At 43.7% G+C, this 19513-nt stretch overlaps 1 protein-coding gene across 2 annotated transcripts in view; it reads left to right on the top strand.

Annotated features, from left to right (window-relative positions):
* Positions 1 to 16960: 16960 nt before the first annotated feature.
* PIEZO2 (piezo type mechanosensitive ion channel component 2) overlaps positions 16961 to 19513 on the top strand; it is a 297287-nt gene continuing 294734 nt past the window's right edge. The window contains exon 1 of one of the 2 annotated variants that reach the window (XM_027650978.1): positions 16961 to 17032. In XM_027650978.1, coding sequence (XP_027506779.1) covers positions 16969 to 17032 — 64 coding nt within the window. In that variant the 5' untranslated portion in view covers positions 16961 to 16968. The remainder of the gene's footprint in view (positions 17033 to 19513) is intronic. The other variant, XM_027650979.1, reaches the window with a different exon arrangement.

Genomic DNA, 19513 nt, shown 5'->3' with positions numbered 1-19513 from the left:
AATAATAACCTAGTTAATAATGTGCTCAGTGACAGTAGTGCTGCCTGCTCATGGTGTTTATGGTAGATACCCTGGCCCTTGGAGAAGTCAAGAAGGCTTACAGAAGGGTGGGGTTTTTGTCTCAAAGACATTTCTTCTATGCCAGTCTGTCAGTGGTTTCAGGCTTGTCTCTGCACTAGGAAGACTAGTGTCACCCATGTGATATTTGAGACAATACCTGGGAATTGGTCCTGTTTTATAGTTACCTATGGCCCTGCTTCCTGCTACCACAGCTATGTTGCTTTCTGCTCTGCTATTGTCTATGCCAGAAAGACCCCTTGCAGGCGAGTCCATAGCTGCTGTTACTGCTGCTTCTGTTAAAGGATGCAGTGAGTGCTCAGGCTCCCCCTCACTTTTGCCTGGACCCCTCCAGCCACTTCACCAAGCCTTATGGAAGCACAGACATGATGGCTAGGGATGGCAACACCAGCAGCAGTGCAAGGAAGCCAAGTGTACATTTCTTCTGTATGTTTCATCAAATCTATGTCTATTTAGATCATTTTGACATCAGCAAGGTGTCCCTGATCTCACCAATCTTTTTTCTTATCCAAATGCAGACTTTTAAGCACCAGAGAAAACAGACTGCAGTCATCTGTCTCTTAGCTCCTTTCTACAGAAAGTTTGAAAGAAGCAGCAGGGCTGAGGCTGAGGCTGAGAACAGAGCTTCACACATCCACTAAAGAGGGATTGCCTACTCCAGGCTGGAACAGGACAATGGGAAGATCACATAGGGACCACTTGCTCATAAAAATAGGCCGAAACAGGATTCAAAATCATGGTGAGGCACCTATTCCAGGCATCTCTGGACAGGAGAATCAAAGCAGACTCACAAGTCATTACAAAAAAGCTTTGCAGTCCCTCAACCTGCTTCTGCCCTGCCTCTCTGTGGTTTTTGGGAGCGATATACATAGACAGACACACTAGAGAAGTGGGGAGTGTGGAGAGCAGTACTTTCAGCCTCCATTGCCTCCTGCTTTTAATCAAAAGCAGTATTTTGTTCGGTACAGGAACACGTGCTGGCAGGAAGCTAGGAGCAGGATCTACCTAAGAGCTGAACTTTCAAAGTGAGCTTCTGAAGCAGGGAAGTATCCTTGGCTCTGTACCTGAACTACCTCTCCTGGAGAATGGGAGGAAGGAAGGAGGGGACCATGAAATAGTCTGAATCTGAATGCAGTTGTAGATAGTTGGCCTACTCACTGCTGGCAGCAGTAAGCTCTCATTTCATTAGATGAACTTAAAAATCTCTGGAGAGGTTATCATTTTCTCAGACTATTACTATATACATGTATACATACAGGAGCTATATTTCAATACAACACATGTATTCTCAAGGTTTTACCAGAAGGTTACATATCTTTCTTGAAAGGAAAAAAGCTGCTCTTTCACACTGCTGGAAAATATGTCACATTTTTCATTTTCCAAGACTTTGCTAGTACACAAAATTTATTCTTCTCTCAGTGGCCAGGTTGTCTGTGTGAGTTGATGACAGTAAACCTCTGGCTATCTCCATTTGGTAATTACTTCTCTTCACTGTTTGCTTTATTTTCATAGGAAAGGGCTTAGTAAAGTGCATTTCCAAGTGTAGTAGCTCAGGAATTTTTTTTGTATATGCCCAAAGAGGGAAGCCATGGTCCCAGGTCTCCATGCGTAAGGGTGGAATTGCTGGGGATGAGTCTGGCAGAATGGGCCCAAGGAGAAAAAAGTAGTTTCAGGAAATGGTAAGCTCAGTGGGAGTGGTGGTATGAATGAAAATATGCATGCACATACATTTAGGGAAGAGCTACTATTTGATCTTCCCTGTGTCAGTGCCATGGTGCTCACAAATAAGGAATTCATTTCTTATTTAGCACAGAAACTGTCTTTGTTCTCATTTATGTCAGTTGACTCCCTGCCTTGTGTTTAAAATGCCCCAAGGCTAGAATTGCTGTTTTTCTAGAGTCATATAGCAATACATTTCAGTAGCAATTCAACTTAGCTAAGAAAGCTAAAGTAATGCTAGTCTGGAAGCTAATACAACAAATTGTATTTTCCCTCTGTAGTCAGAGTTTGCTATGTGGAGTACCAACTTTTTAAACTTAGTTACATTTCAAGTCCATTTTGAAACTAAGAAACATCTTTTTCTATTTCTGTGAAAGTCACCCAACAAGGAACCCAAGAATTTGGTTCTCTGACGTGAAAACTGCAGTATTTTGTACAGCTGGAAGGCAATGGTAAATATCTTCTTCTTCTGGACCGTTTCTCAGGTCTATAGAAATATCAGGTTTTCTACACAAACGGAAAAATTGACATTCTCATAAAATGTGACTTGCAAGAACCGTTTATAGATTTCTTTAAGGACACTACTGATACATTCAGACACAAATTGAAAAATGCTAAGTGTAAAGGAAGGGGGTTAAAAGCAAATTTGAAGTACAAAAAAATTAATAAATTGGGTGAGTGTGGAAAAATTCTGACAGACTATATAATTAAAAAGGTTTATTTACCTTCTTCTCTGTGAACAGAAGTAGAGAAAGCCCAAAGGGAGGAGAAGTGGAATGAAAAACAATATTCTGTTAATAACCCAGCTGGTACAGACAAAGGAAGTGTCTGTGAGAGAGAGCAGAGGGGAAGTGCGAGAACACTGCCTGCTGTCTCCCCCTTTCCTAGAAAAAATTTAGCTGAATATTATGCCCATATTCCTTCTAACTCCACATTCTGGGGAGATGCTGTCAGCACCTTTCATGACCCAAAGTACTTGTGTTTTGGCCCCAGTAGATCACCTAGTCACAGTACACCTTTGGTGAATATTTTGTCTCTTGGGTCAAACACAGAACTTGAATCTTTCATTCCTTTTTTTGCATGTCTTTGAGCCCTAACGTGTTCCCTGAAGTCATTGTTGTCATGGGATTTCCTTGTGGTGACCACAAATTGCATTATGAAATTGCACGTGTTTTGCCATTATAAGCAATTCTTACAGTTTTCTGCAGCCATTGGAAAGTGCATTACTAACAAGGAGCATGAATGGGTCAAATAATTTTGCTTTTCAGCACAGAAAATTTGAAAATGCCAAGGCAGCTCCTTATTGTCAGAAACACATTTGTGATTGGCTTTTGAGCATGCATGCACATGCATTTGTAGATGATTTTTAGGCATGCTGATAAATGTTCCTTCAAGGAACTTCAGATCTAGATCTAAATTCTGATATTGTGTGATTGCCTTATGTTTACAACTGGACAGGAGTTTCATCTGGAAGACATGAGGTAGAGGCAGAACTAAACCACACAGTAATAGGAATCTATTATGTCATGTCAATGTCCTCGGCATCTTCCTTATATTTTTTTTCTGTTGTGAATATGTGTGGTTGAACACTACCCATCTATATGAACCTGATGGTGATCAGGATGTGGGATGGCTATTGGGAGATCTAAGGAAAAGCAGCAGACTGAAAAGCATCTAGCATGATTTCACAGACTGTGTTGATTTAAGCAAACATATCTGTTGCATGGAGCTGCCCCAGTGCTTTTGAAGGAGAAAATGCAGGCATGGAAAGGGGGCATAATATTAGAACCCTCTTCCTCTGAGGTTCATTTTGCAATCTCCTTGAAGAGGACACCAGAGTTGGATGGCATTTTTAGCATTCATTCAAATAGATTGAAATGAGTGTGAGCCACTCTACTGTAAAATCTCCACAGTTTTGAAGGGCACGGGGCAGACCTGCTGAAAGTCAGAGAAAACCCGAGAACAAAGAACAGCTATAATAAATAATAACCCTATGAAAAAAAACTACCAGAAAGACTGAGAGCCTGCCACCATAAACATTATTATACAGGAAATGACAGTTCCTTGAAAATATTGGGAATAATTCTCTAAGGGAGGGAGAAAAAAAACAAACTCTTTTCAATTTTAGAATTGCCAGTGATGTCAAGGCTAAACCATTTCTGTCTTGTGATCTTGACTAGATGGTCTCTGAATACAACTGCTGCAAGAATATTAATATAACTCTTCCTGTACCACTGGATCCAGCAGCTCTAGTCTGAGCATGGCCTGTACAGTCTGACTGTTGATTATGTGTCATGGTTTAATCCCAGCTGGCAATGAAGTACCATCCAGCTGCTCACTTACTCTCCCTCAGTGGAATTGCTCAGACAATCAGGAGGGTAAAAGTGAGAAAACTCATGGGTTGGTATAAAGACAGTTTAACAGGTAAAGCAAAAGCTGTGCACACAAACAAAGCAAAAGAAGGAATCCATTCCCCACTTCCCATGGGTAGGCTGGTGTTCAGCCATCCCCGGGAAAACATGAATCCATCATGCCTAATGGTGACTTGGGAAAACAAATGCCTCTTCCTTCTTCCCCTAGCTCTATATACTGAGTGTGATGCCATATGCTATGGAATGTCCCTTTGGTCAGCTGGGGTCAGCTGTCCTCACTGTGTCCCCTCCCAGCTCCTTGTGAACTCCCAGTCTCCTTGCCAGTGGGGTGAGGTGAGAGGCAGTAAAGACCTTGACTCTGTGTAAGCACTGCTCAGCAATAACAAAAACATCCATGAATTACCAACCCTGTTTTCCTCACAAATCCCAAACATGGCCTCATGCAAGGTACTATAAAGGTAATGTACTCTAGCCCAGACAAAGCCAGTATATCACATTAGTAGCTTTTGTGCCTTCTTACAGCAGCTCATCTTGGAGAGGCATGACTGCACCCAACTGTTTGCTTAGTGCTTGAACTCTGTTTTAAAGATACCTCTCCTTCAAACATGCTACCCTCATGCCTTAGTGGTTGGCACCTCCATTTTGGGTTGCAGATCTGTGACTGGCTGCATGAGATAAGTAGGAAGGGGAGAGGAGGGCAGATTCAGAGACCTTTTTTTTATGTAAAGGGCAGATTCAGAGACTTTTTTTTTTATGTAAACCCTTCCTTCTCCCTTTAACACGTCATATTACTGCAGAGGTGATGGATGGCAGGTACTCCTCCTAGTTATGTAATGCCTCCAAGGTGATACATATGTCACACAGACACACAAAAATGACTGTAACTACTTCTGCCCCTGCAGCTTGAGCAGTTTGTTCATTAGACAACAGTTTGCTTCTAAAAATTGGGCCTGAGCCTTGAGTATGCTGCTCGTGCCTTTCTTGCACTTAGGTAACAGTCAATGCTGGCACCTAAAAGCTCTGCATTAATTTAGAAGCATGTGTTTTACAAAATACTCAGCCTGTTTGCAGGGAAAGTAAAAACCAATCATGGTTCATAGGGAATTCACTTCCTATTTTCAGACTGCTTTACAAGTACATTTTTAAGTAAGAGAACTGATGTTTCCCCCATAATAGTGGTTTAATAACTAAACAGGCCATGGGTTTTATATGAGTAATAGCTGTTTTATTATGAAAATATAAACACTTCTGAGTAATTTCACAGATTTGTGTGCCACTGCAGTTTTTTCAATGAGCCATTTGATTACTCTCTCAGTAAAAGCTTTTCTTGCAAGGAAGAATCTTCAAAACAAAGACACGACAGGAGAGAATAAGTGAAAACATTTGTCTAAACAGAAACTTAAGTTCATTCCTCCTATCTGGTATATTTTCATCTGCAGAGAGACGTGCATCATCTGTTTTATAAAAACCTGATCCCAGACAAAGAGTTCCTATCCTCCTCCATGGGTTTAAGTTCTGTGCTCTGTTCACAAATAAGCAGAAGTCACTTTGATGTGGGTTTGGAAAATAGAGGAGAACAGCCTGGAACACAACTACTGCAAAGCTATTTGTGGGTATTTTGCAAATAGATAGAAAAGACTGTAAGAAGGGAAAAGATTTTCCTATCCCATGTATACATGTAAAGACAAGAGACAGGTGGAATTAAGGGAAGGGCAAGAAATAGACCTTCCTGCATTGTCCCTAGAATGAAAAATTTCAGGTCTACCTCCACTTTGCATGATATTGGAAGCACCTCATTCTCCCTCTGTGCTCAAAGTTGTTGAGCCAGATTTTTCACAGTAGCTCTAGAGCCACTGTGAAAAATTGGTCTAGGCCAAATCCTATAGTCTGCCTGTAGGTCTTAGTAACCATACTTGGTTACTTGTGCTGAGATGTCCAAGGAGGCTAGTGACAGTGTTTAGTCTGTGCTACTCTTTTGTGTCTCTTAACTACAAAAGCCTTGGATAAAGTGATCAAGAATAAGGTTTAGCATTATGCTCAACTGTGTCCCTCCATATCAAAATAAAAATATACCACAAAATGACAGGAGGAAAATTTAATTTTCTAAGGGCATATAAAAAGTATGTCTTTTCTTCCTCTGGCTTTTCTATTCTGTCTTTCTAGTCTCTGTATTACAGTACACAGAACTCTTTTCAAGTTGCTTTTGCCTCTCTTCTGGAGGAAACTTGCAGGAAAGAAACAGAATATTACAACCGATGTTAAAAATGTCACTGTGCTCTTCATAATAATTCAGAATTTTTCTGAACATGCAGAAGAAGTGAATGCAAGTCACATGATGAGATTCATTGGTGGGATGTTGATCATTTGCAATTTTCAGAAAGTCCATGCAGAGTTTTGTAAAAAAAAAAGTCATCATCTTGGTTTCCCCAGACAAAATACAAACTTGGATAATGTTATGTCACTCAGCTTGATTTTCCCTTATAAGATAGTATGCTTTAAATTTGGGAATTCCCTCAATATCCAAACTAAACTGTATGTAGCTCTAGGCTGATAAAAAACTGTTGCCCTCCACTATTACATTTTTACCACAGATTTGTATAATCATAGAATGGTTTAGGTTGGAAGGGACCTTAAAGATCATCTCATTCCAAATCCCCTACCATGGGGGGATGCCACTCACTAGATCAGGTTGCTCAGGGCCCCATCCAACCTGGCCTTGAACACTTCCAGGGACGGGGCACTCACAACTTCTTCTGCACACCCTGTTCCAGTGTTTCACCACCTTCTGAGTAAAGAATTTCTTTCTAACATCTAATCTAAACCTGCCCTCTTTCCATTTAAAACCATTGCCTGTTGTCCTGTCACTATCTGCCTGTATAAAAAGTTGCTCTCCCTCCTTTTAACAAGCACCCTTAAAGAACTGGAAAGCTGCAATGAGGTCTCCCTGAAGCCTTCTCTTCTCCAGGCTGAACAACCCCAGCTCTCTCAGTCATAGGAAAGGTGCTCCATCCCTCTGATCATCTTATGTGGCCCTCCTTGTGAACCTGCTCTAACTGGTCCATGTCGTTAGTGCGCTGAGGACTCCAGAGCCGGATGCAGCACTTCAGATAGGATAACACAACGGCAGAGTAGAGGGGCAGAATCATCTTTCTCCAGCTGCTGGCCACACTGCTTTTGAAGCAGCCTAGGATACAGTTGGCTTACTGGGCTGCAAGCACACATTGATAGGTCATGTCCAGCTTTTCATCCATAAGAACCCCCAGAACATTCTCAGCAGGGTTGCACTCAGTGAGTTCCTCTCCCAGTCTGTGCTCACATCTGGGATTGCTCTGACCCAGGTGCAGCACCTTGCACTTGGACTTGTTGAACTTCATGAGGTTCTTCTTGGCCCACTTCTCAAGTTTTTCCAGGTCCCTGTGGATGGCATCCCATCTTTCTGTTGTGTCAACTGCACTGCTCAGCTTTGTGTCATCTCCAAACTTGCTGAGGGTGCACTCGATCTCACTGTCTGTGTCATTGATGAAGGTACTGAAGAGCACTGATCCCAAGACAGAGTCCTGAGGGACACCACTTGTCACCAGCCTCCACCTGGACATAAAGCCATTGACCACAACTCTCTGTCTGTCAATTCCTTATCCTTATCTTGATAACAGGTGTATTGATTTCTCTTTCCAGCTGAGTTGAGTTGACTGAGGAGAGACAAGGATGCAAAGGGGTGGTTCTCTCAGCCTGATGTCAGGTATCTAGAGCTCTAGGCTCATGACCTTATGCAAAGGATGTTACTGTGCATAGGAGCTGGACAGCCCTGGCATCCTGCTACCCTATTGCCCATAAGGGCTTGTAATGGGTGTGTAACTCAAGAAGGGTGGTCACTGCCAACCCTCTATTCTTGCTAAGGAGTCAGTGGAGGGAGAGATGAGTATCTTTGGAGAAAAAACCAGCACTCTCTAAACAGGAGCTCTGGGTTGCCCCCTGGAGGTTTCTGGAGGTTCCTTCAACTTTATGGGAAGACTGGGCTCCCAACCCCAAGCTGAGTGGTGAAAATATCCATGCATGTAAACTTATCACATATCTAGTCTTTATGCGTGCCTACTTCAGTAATCAAACCAGTCACCGTGAGAGCAGAAGTTTGTGCAGCAGCACAGTCACTCGGGAAGGTGTAGTGGTGCAGATCCTCTGACCTAGCTGCTGGTACTGTGTGTGTTTCGGGACTGGGAACCACCCACTCAAGCAAGCCTTGTGGGAATATGACAGATGCAACAACTTGTGGTTGCTTTGCCACTTTTTGTGCCACTTGAAGGTGGGTGTCTTGTGGATCTGTCATACATGCATTATCTGGGTGCCAGTACACCTCTCCATAGAAGAAAAAAAACCAAAAAACAAAACTGGTTTATGAATCCCTCAGTGTCAGAGAGCTGCACAACAGCATTTAAATCTGATACTGTGGAGTCCCTTGTCCTTCTCTGGAGATGGACTTGACCTTACAGTGAATAATAATGAACCTTACTCACATATTGCATCCACTTGCCATATTAAAACATGCATTTCCATTTCTTCTGGGCAGATCCAACAGCCTGTTAGTTACTATTGTCTTATCTTCAGATACACTTTAGTAATTTTAAGTGCAAAAACATAAATGGAAAAGAAAAATACAGAGTTAATGCGATAACATCATAAGAACTACCAGGGTAGGTACAAGACCTCAATATTTAGCTGAAAGGATCTATTCCCAGAATGAATTCCAAAACTCTTTGTTTATACTCTCTTTATAATGGAAATGGAAAATTTTACATCTCTAGATAATGATCCAAAAGATTCAGAAGCAGTGAAAGGAACCTCAGTAGTTGCCATTGAGAAATACTAAAAATAGGATTGTATCTAAAATTCTGTTGGTTTTTTTTATTATTTAGTTAGTTACTTAGTTAGTGAAACCAGTTTGGGAATGCCTATGTGGGATCCAAAATATTTTCCATGTTCACATGCCTGCATTGATTGCACATTTAAATCTCAGTTTGTACTTCAGGCCATAGGAAGAGGCAGAATCACAGAATCAAGGCATCATTTAGATTGGAAAAAACCTTTAAAATCGTCTCATCCAACCGCTAACTCAGCACTGCCAAGTCCATCAATAAACATGTCCTTAAGTGCCACATCTACAAACTATTTAAGTACCTCCAGGGATGGTGAGTCAATCTCTTCCCTGGGCAGCCTGTTTCAGTGCTTGATAACCCTTTCAGTGAAGAAATTCATCCTAAGATTCAATCTGAACCTCCCTTGGCACAACTTGAGGCAATTCCGTCTCAACTGAGAGAGAAAATGAGACCTAGATTATTTGTTTGTTTGTTTGTTTTTTATTTTTTCTCTATTGCAATGCTGAATCAAACCAGCATCTGAATGAAGAGTTAAAACTGAGTTTCTTTTACAAAAATATTAATTAGGAATCCATCCTGTGCACTGCAGTCACGTGCTTCATAAGTTTTATATTCCTTTTCCAGTGGTGTTCTTCCTCTTAAGAATAAAGGCAGTGTCTTTATAAGAAAAACTTGTCCTCTTGTGCCATGATGTGTTACAAGCAGTGGTATTACAGGTTCTCACACTGGCCAATGTGCTTTCCCTTTGCCAGCTTTGGCTCCTTGGTTAAGAGGAGAGTTTACAGTCCATGCCTTTCATCCAGCCATCAGTGATTCGTGCAGGGTGCCTGGCCCTTGTGATCGTATGACTTGTGAGAGCTCAGCTTGGAGTTCTCTCCTTAGTTCAGCAGTAATTATTTGGAGCTGCTGAATTTTCACTACTAAAGAAATGTCTGTCTGACGGCAGAAATAGTCCCTGTAAATGAATTAACAGGGATTTTTTTTTTCTGTAGTTGTCAGGCAGCATGTACGACTTTCCTGTTTCACCTCAAAGTGGACTAAATATCTAAATTTTTAATCTAATTACAGTGGAATGGAAAATTATTGTTACTTTTTTTCCATTGTTGGTTGCTCTGGGGACAGATATCTCTATCCAAACCAGTTTGTTTAAAAAATTATTTTTAAATGTATGCTGCTGTATGGAGCAACCCTGCCAGGTATTCTCTCTTTTGCCTGGAGCTATTCATCAGCTGACTTCCTCTTCTATTTCTTTTTGACTCCCTCTTTCCTACTCAAGACAGGGATGAAACGTGTGTGTGAACACAAAACCATTTCCTTCCCTTCTCTTCCTCATTTTGTCCATCTCCTCACAGCCAAGTTTAACCTCTAGTTGCTAGCAGCTTCTCTCAAGAAGGTTTATCCTGCAGGGACAGAAAAAATAGGAAAGGGGGAGAGGTGAAGGACTGTGTGTCTGCTTACCCATTAGGTGACTGAGATAAGGCATGCCAGCAGCTTTCCTAACAGACTCCTGCTGGAACCACTTCCCTTTTCAACCTGAAACTCCCATCTGCTTCCTTACGTTGCAGAGTCGCTTGAGGCTGCCTAAGGTTTGGTAACACAGAGAGATATTGTAAGGACTTTTTCAGTGTCCGTTTAAAAAGAAGAAAACGGAAGGGATTTGCTTCTCCAGTCCTTTCAGAGAGTGAGTATTGCAATAGCAGGCTCTGCAGAAAGGCAAAGAAGGGATGAAGTGGAAGAGACATGGGGAAACTGAAAACAGACTGTCAGGCTGAAGGCATTTCATTGTTTCGCTAGAGGGGAGTGCTCCCTGCCCACAAGTCCCACATAAGCAAGGAAGGGTGTTTTTGGGACATGTCTGCCCACTGTCCAGCTTTCAGGGATGATACATTTCAGTTGCAGTCAGCCTAAACTGGATCAGAGCTAAAGACTTGCAGGAATTAGTGGTTTCCTTGATTGCATAGGCTCAGCTGGAGGAAGGAATTCTGGCTGTAACACAGGTGCGTGAAGTGACATCTGCTCTTTCACTTGGGTAATAAATCTATTATTTTACTCTTGTACTGCTCCACAGAGAATTCTAGTTCTGGTCCAGCATGCTTTGGGATCTGCTCAGCCTCATTTCTTGTTACTCTGAGCTGATGCTGCCAGCAGAAGTATAAATTGTGACAGTGCTTCTGTGATGCAAAGGCCCAGTTCTCCACCAGCTACTAATCATATCACATATCATATCATATTACAGAGCACAACCAAGAACAATAGCATTGTTCCAACTTGTTTTAAAATTTTCTTAAAAATACACTTGAAACATAAATGTATTTAACAAATACCTTAAATGGTTACATTTTATTCAGTGATGAGTAGGAAATTTACTACTTGTGTTTTTTTCAGACTGTAAATTACTCTTGACAAGCTCTGCTCTTATACTAGACAGTTTTAATTATGTGACATGTCTGTTTGTTATTTGACAGTCTGCTCATGTTTGGACTCTGAGCACGCAGGGGAAAATTCATGGTTCATTGTTTATTGAACGATCCTTTCAGATTACGAACAATCTTTACCAAAATTCTTTCAACGTATATTGTGATTAAATGCAGGCAGGTAAACCATGCATGCTGAATTAGAATTATTTTTCCTACTTTTTGTGATCACTACTGAGGAGTGGTGCTTAAAATTCCCTGGTATAATTTGCTAGAGAAATCTTAAATTACTAATAGTTTAATCAGAAAATATTAACAGTACTAATAATCTTTAACTGTGGAAGCTATCTTTTATTTTTTATTCCACCAAGAAAAGAATCTTGCAAGCAAACAAAACAATGACTCGTCTGCTGAAACTTACTTTATTTGAAAGAAGCAAACACAATTCATGTATAATTGCTAAAATTTACTCCTGATATGAGTAAATTCACAGGTATGTAATGTCACAGCTCTATGAGAAGATCCCACTTGCCTTTCACCTTGTCTAGCCTCTCCTGTTAATGGATATGGAAGAGCTTTCCTGTATTATTGATGCAGCCGCACAATGCATGCAGGAGGAGGTTGGGGATGTGTTTCCATCAGTTCAGTCAGCAGCTGTGTTTTGTTAGTCCTCTGCACTGACCATTAGACAATTCCATTTTAATTAGTAGTCATTATGAGTGCTGCTCCTAATGATTAACTTCTGATATATGTGTTCAGTAGTCAAGGACAGATTTCCTATATATTGCACCCACAGTTAATGACGCTTTGAGATACCATTTGGATTCTGCCAGGTTTGATGTCCTATAACATGTGATGAAACTAGAGCTGCTTGAGTTTGTGACAGAGCCCTCCTGTTGTGTTTTACATTATTCTCAGGTAAAGATAATGTTTTGATGCTTCCTAATCGATCAGATTGCAAACCCCAGCAGAACAAGACCAGCAATCAACAAGGGTTTCTGTAAATAAATATTTACTGTGCAAGACAAAAGTTCTAGACAGACCATGTGACATGAATGGTGAAGATTAACAAAGTCTAGGAGGCAAAAAATCAGACCTTTGGTAATGCATCTGATTCTAGAATTTTTTTTGCACACCCTATGCCCATTTCTAACTCGGTTGAAATCAGGGGTGAAATTGTGGATTAATGAATGAAAGATAAATCAAGCATAGGGGGAATTTGGAGACTCCTAGGAAACTTTCTTGCTCTTCTGGGGCAGCCAAACATTTGTAAGGATGCCCACTCAGCATACATTTGAGTGGAATGAATTTCCTTATTGTAAGGCAAGACAAGTTCATAATTTAAGAAGATAAAATACTTACTGAACTACTGGTGGTAGTGAGGAGTTAAACTTACTCTGAACCAAAAATCAGTTTGAACTGTTTTTTTTAACTTTTCTTGAACCAGAACTGAACTTGAACATTATTTTGAAGTTTAGCTGACTTCATGTTGGAAGTGAACAATAACAGCTTCAGTCAGAGCTAAATGTGAACTAAGCTGAAAAACTGAATTGCTTGACTCCTGGTGAGCCACTGCCGGTTGTTCCCCTAGCTGCTGACAGGGCTGAGCAGGAGGAGGACTTCCAGAATAGGTAAGAGGAACAAGATGTTTTCATGTATTCTTAGGGAGCATGGATCAAGAGACATAACACACTAGTTAATCATCACTGCAAATGTTAAAGCCATTTCCTTCCCCACAGGTCCCTAAAGCAGGACTCTCATATTGTAAGAATAACAAATATAAACCAGCGTTGTACAGCAGTGACTGCTCTGAAAAGGCTACAGTAACTTCTCCTGCCTCTCAATGGAACTTAATGATTTGCTTCTTCTTTGCATAGAGGAGTTTTATTTCTTAAGCCAGTTTAGCATTCATTCATGGAGCTCGTCAACTGTATGGATTGTAGGATCATGTAATATATACATATATGCACGTATTCATACACAAGCCCTAGTTTATACTATCCAGAGTCTGTGAATGTTAGAACAAAGCCAGGAGTTCGTGATTCAAACAACCAAAAAATTTAAGATAGTTGAGGCAATTAGAAGGTATTTTTCTGAACAGCACTATTTTGGTCAGTCAGTCAGCTCTACCAAGTTAACTTCAACCAGCACTTCTAACTGATTATGTTCTATCTAATAGCATTGGTGGCACAATATGTTCTGGACTTTCCCCCCTCCCCCCCCAGTAGCTCTCTTGGCCTCTAACTTTATTCACTGCAGCTGATTTTGCATATTGGGTGAAGTGGGGACAATATTTTTCCAAAATAACTCCAAGTTATCGCTACAGAAAAGGTGACAAGGTGAGACTTGAAGTTTGTTCTTCTATAAATGTGCATTCTTCCCACTTTTTATTAAGGCCTCATCAATCCCACTAGTTTTTTCACTTCCCAATTAATCTCACAAAATGTTTTCACGTAAGGTGAACGTTATACACCTGGGGATCTGAGATCCTGGTAGCTGAAAGTAAGCAAAAGAAATGCTGGTAGATGGTGAGATATCTGCATCCACTGCTGGCACAGTAGGACTCATGCAGTCTGTGATTTTCCTCTGGTTTGCAGAGGGAAAGAGAAAAACTGTGTGGCCCACAGTGTGATTTCAGTAAGTTGTATACCCTTAGGGAAGAATATTCAAACTACTTTTTATGTCACTTGCAAAACTGGCATTAGCTAAATAAACTCCTGGCTATCTTGTAGACATTGTTTTCTATTATTTACACTTAATCCAACAGGTAATTTCCCCATTAATTCAGTTTCTCTTTCTGTATTACTAATTTAGTCAGAGTCCTGTGTTTTATTTTTTCCATGCTGGCTAATAGCAGTCCTCCAATTTTCAGGTTAATGCATTTACTCTTTCTGTCAACAACGGAGCTGCCGAAGGTGCACACGATTCTTTGTAAGGCTTCACATAATTTGTCATGCTTTTTACCACTGCAGAGATGTATGGACAATGGATGTCTCATTGTTCTCTCAAAATTCTCTGTGTGCAAACAGTTATTTCCTGGCTGCTGAGGGAAAGAAATGTTGTCACTTACACGAAAGACATTTTAGCCAAAAGGTGGCACTGCGGCTGCATAGATTTTGCAGTAGAAGAGTAGTCTGGTAAAAGGTAAGAAGCCACTCAATAGGCATATTTTAACTCCACTTTTCATATCTTATGAACGGTAAGTATTGAAAATGGGCTAATTATTTCCTAAACGCGAGCATAAAATCACTTCTTGGGGAAGTAAACAATTTGGTAACTGTACTATAAAGGTAGTAAGTACTTTTTCCTTTCTTTAGTGACTGAAAAACTGAAAAAAGAATACCAAACCTGATCAATATCTGAACATGTGCTGCTAAAGTGCACAGAATGTTTCAGCTATGCATATATCCTACACTCACAGACTACTATTAACTGCTGCTTTGTAGCCTGTAAGGCAAGTATAGCTTCCTTAGGAACTCTGAGTTTTTGGGGCAGATCTTGTGCTCTTAAAACAATGTTAGGATCAACTTTACCATGGGCTCATCAGATACTTCATTAGCAGATTAAATACTACCTGATCCTGATGTTTTACCATCTACAGACATGATCACCAGGTGTGTTCACAAAGATTGATGTGCACAGAAACTTATGTCAGAAGACTGAGAATCAAATATCCAGACTTGGTTCATGGTTGAGGTGTCTGGGTGAGCCACATTGGGCCTGAATGTGGGAAGGGAGGGAGCAGTCTACCCAGGCTGCGTCCTGAGACCGAGCTGAGCTGTCACATTCACCCTGTGGGACAGAGCATCCTTACAATCTCTGTTAATGCAGACAGTGCTACATTTAAACTCCACGCACTGAGTAGGAACTGACCATACGTCCTCAGAGGAGGCTTAGGCTTTTCATGATAGGCAGCCTTTTAACAGACCCACTAGGCACATGCAATTGGAGTCTGTAGTTGATGTCTCAGCTGTCCTGAGCATTTTCATATATCTAAGTCTGGAGTTCTTCACTTTTCAAACATACTAGTATCAGATTCAGTTAGTGTGTTGCACAATATTTGAATATCTGAATAATTGCCAGATATATGCATGGCTCAACACTTGTCATTTAAACCCCCAAAACACAAGATTTTTATTTTTTTCCTTAAAAGATCCTTTGTATTTTCCTGTGAGCCAAACTCATGTCTGCAAACATTTTTCTCTGCAGTGAGGATATGAAATAATTTCTTTTAAAAAGCACAGGAAAGCAAAATATGCTTAAGTAATTATAAGAGTAAAAAAACCCAAAACAAACCAAGCAAGGCAAACAAGACTTCAAGAGCAAATCTAAGATTTTTCAATATGAAGTATGACTGGATGAGGTCCTCCACCAGGAAGAAGCACTGAGAATGTATGTAAGGATCACAGGGTCACCGCTCCTGCTTTCTCCTTCCTCAGATCCTGCACGGGACTGAAGTGTTGCCTCCAACACTGCCTCCACGAAGAGGATGTTCAGCGTCAACTTCCCTCATTTAAGTGTGAGGGATTGCAATCTATTGCCAAAGATGAAACAGATTTTCACTTGTATTGATAACAACATTAGTAATTTTTTATTTTACAGCATCGCTATTTCAACTCCAGCTATGAAGTTTATTCAGTACATGCAGAGGGACACACCAGCTCAGCGTTAAAACAGCCCCTTTAAACCCACAGCACTTTCTAACCAGCGCCATATTTTAAAGGGTAAAAAAGCTTTCCAGAAAAGTCAAATACATTCCAACCACCGCAGATCTATTTTTTTTCCAGGCGACAATTTTTTTGTGGACCTAAATGTGCTGTTGAAACTGGGGAGAAGAAGGGGGGCGGGAAGCCAACAGATTAGAGAAAACCGTTCCCCCAGTCAAGAAAACATAACAACTAAACAAAAAAAAAAAAAGGCAAAAAATAAAATAATGAAAAAGTTTTTAAAAAATCAATTAAAAAACCCGAACACACAACATTACACTAAAAAGCGTTAGGGAAAACCGGTGAAGTTTTCGGCGCAGAGCGGGAACCGGCCGGGGGGGTGTGTCGCAGCGCGGTGGCAGGAGGGTCCCCCTGCGGAGGGGGGCACAAGCAGGGGCGGGGGAGGATCGGAGCGGCCCGGCCCCGGGGCGCGGGGCGGGGCGCGGGGCAGTTCCCTTGCGCGGGTCGCGCCGTGGGTGCCGCCGGCTGGGCCCGCGCCGTCGGGGCGGCCGCTCCGCGCTGCCGCCGAGGGGAGGCGGGCGGGAGGGCGGTGGGGGAGGCCCGAGGGGGCGGGGGTGTGCGTGTGTGCCCCGGGTCGGGGGTGCGGCGCGGCGCTGGTTGCATGAGCTGCCGCCGGGATGCAGCGGGAGGCGTGAGGCGGAGCGGCTGAGGCGAGGCGAGGAGGGGACGGACGGGCGATGCTCCGCCGCCGCGGCGGCTCCGCGCACGGGCGGACCTAGAGAAGCGGCGGTGGCGCTCAGAGAGGGACGGCTCCCGGGCCGGCCGGCCGCGACCCCTGCCCGCCGCGATGGCAACCGAGGTGGTGTGCGGGCTCACCTTCCGACTGCTCCTGCCCGTGTGCCTCACTGCCGGTACGTCCCTCCCTCCCTCCCTCCCTCGGTGGGTCGCCGGGCGAGTTGCGCGTCCCGGGCCCGCGGGGCCGTTGTCGCTGCCCGGCGGGCCGACGGCGTGGGGGATGCTCCGCTCACCTTCCCCGCGGCTTCTCCCACATTCCGGTATTTTCCCAAGAAACTTTGAACTTCGGAACTCAGCCCTAAGTTCTTACATCTTTGTTGCTGTTGTTAATTTTGTGGCTGTTGCTGTCCACCCGGGAGTGCGGGGCTCGCACTTGTGGCAGGGCTCTGCTCGCCGCTGCAGCACCGGCGTGCGGGGTTCCGCGGCTTTTCGGTGGGAAACGCTGCCGGCTGCTTCCCGAGCCCCGCGTCGCCCCGCATCCTCGGGAAAGGCGTGGGAGAGAGGAGGATTCAAGGCTTGCCCTCCAGGCAGTGTGGTTCAGCTGCCGTTTTAGAGTTTCGGGGGTATTTTTTAAAAGTGACAGCGAACGTCTTTCAGAAGGAACAGTTATCAAGTTTTAGGAGATTTTCAGGAGGGAGATTGTCCTTACTTTCAGAGAGAGAAATTTCAGTTTATTAAAACGCGTTGCTTAGCAGGCGGCCATCCAAGAAACGAATTATTTTTGGATGGAGCACTGCGGTGTCCAGCCGTGGGTGAATATGTTAATATTAAGCCGTGCCTTCCGCACAATTTGAAAATAAACCTCTGAATAAGTCCCGATTGCCCCTTAGATCGGCAGGACGAAGGGCTCGCCTCGAGAGCCGCGATTGCGGAGAGCGGCTCTGTCGGGGCTAGTGCCGGCCGGGGCAGTGGGGGACTGCGGGGAGGGACCGGGGAAAGCGGGGCCCGGGGATGATGTCCCGTTCGCACGGCATGGAAAGGAACCCGTTGGCGGTCAGCCCCGCGTCGCGCATCCTCCTCGGGCGGCGGAGCGGTGCCGCCCGTACCTTGCGCGGCCGCCGCGGGGCTGCCGGGCCGCTCCCGGGCCGCCGGCGGCCCCTTCTTGGTCGCGCGGAGGGCGCGGAGTCTGGTGCCGAAGTCAGGGCTGAGGGGGGCGTCTCTCCGGCCGTCTCGCCGTCTTCTCGGGACGGGGCTGCCCAGCGGCCCCCGAAGCATGCATCCTTCCCAGGGCTTTGCCCTTCAGTAGCCCCACGGTGGCCAGGCCAGCGCCTTCCTATTTCAGCGTCTTCCCTCCACCTTTCCCGGGAGGTGTGCCACACGCTCTGGCTCCAGGTGCCCTTCACTGCCTCCGACTTCTCCTTGGGGAAGGAGGACTTGGAGAGCATCCTTAGGCCCGCCGGAGGCATGCGAGACCCAGGGCACTCCCTGGTGCCTCGCAGTATGCAGCCCCTCCTGCTTTCACAGCCTGGGATTGAAAAGGGACTTTTATCTCCATTCCCGTGCCTGAGGCCATGTGGTGGGTGCTGTGAGCAGGGTTGTATGAGGGGTGAGATGAAGGCAGATTTCCAGACCACCGCCAGCATCTGCAATAGTTTTCCGCCCCTTCCAAAGCCTGTGGCCTCCCTGCAGGTGCCCTGACGTGCACTTTGTGGGCATCACTGGTGCTGGGGACGCCACAGTTCCCCAGGCCCATGGCAGCAGGTGAGTGGCTTTGGAGCTATCCCTGAGCAATCAAGTGTCAGTGCCTTGGTGCCTGGTGTGTGGGAACACTGTGTGCAGAGGAACTGAATGGTGATGGATGGGGCAGGTGGTGGGTTGCCCTCAAAGCCAAAGGGTGGTATCAGGCAGGTCTTTCAGTGCAAAGGTTGGGCATAGGGCACCCTCTGTTTGAAATTTGGTGGGCCCCATCCATGCTTTCTTTAAAGTTATGGAAGATCTTTGAAGTATAGATGAGTATGAATTTGCTGTAAAGACACATGGGGAGAAGAAAGGATTCTAGAAAAAATGGTGTTTGCATGAAATTTTAAAATATTACTCTAATACTGTAATATCTAGCTGTGGTATGAAAATAGGGGAGGTATTGTTCTGTTAGACTCTCAGTCTGGCTCTTGCCAAACTCTTTCTGTATCAAAACAAGTTCAGATAAAATTGTTTTCCTGTCCAGGTTCCTGACACTTAGTAATGCAGAAGTACTTTCGCATTGCAGTAATACCTCCACAGATGAGAACTGATGTTGTCATGAATTGCTTGTGCTCATAAATCTTACTCATCTGAAGATTAATCGAAATATAAAACCTGAAGGAGGGACTTCCCGTCTTGAATATGAAAAAGAAATCCCACTGCGGAACTTTTGGGTTTGGACCTAGTGATCCCGTTCAGTTGGATTTGAGAGAGGAATCACCAAATGGACAAACAGCTTGTCTGTGCCACTCTGTACCTTAATTTACTGTGTCTGTAGGTGTTATTTTTTTCCCCTTCACAAGCTGTTAGTGGAGTCCTCACTAGGGTGGAACATAGTTCAGCCTGCTTCACTTTTGCACTTACCTTGTGTCTGCACCTGAGTTATCCCTGAGCCAGTGCTCTCCTCCTTTCCAAAG

This window comes from Corapipo altera, unplaced genomic scaffold (assembly GCF_003945725.1).
Source record: "Corapipo altera isolate COAL_440 unplaced genomic scaffold, ASM394572v1 24, whole genome shotgun sequence".
NCBI classification, from domain to species: Eukaryota; Metazoa; Chordata; class Aves; order Passeriformes; family Pipridae; genus Corapipo; species Corapipo altera.
The sequence above is the reverse complement of the archived record's forward strand: the minus strand, read 5'-3'. Positions and strand labels throughout refer to the sequence as shown.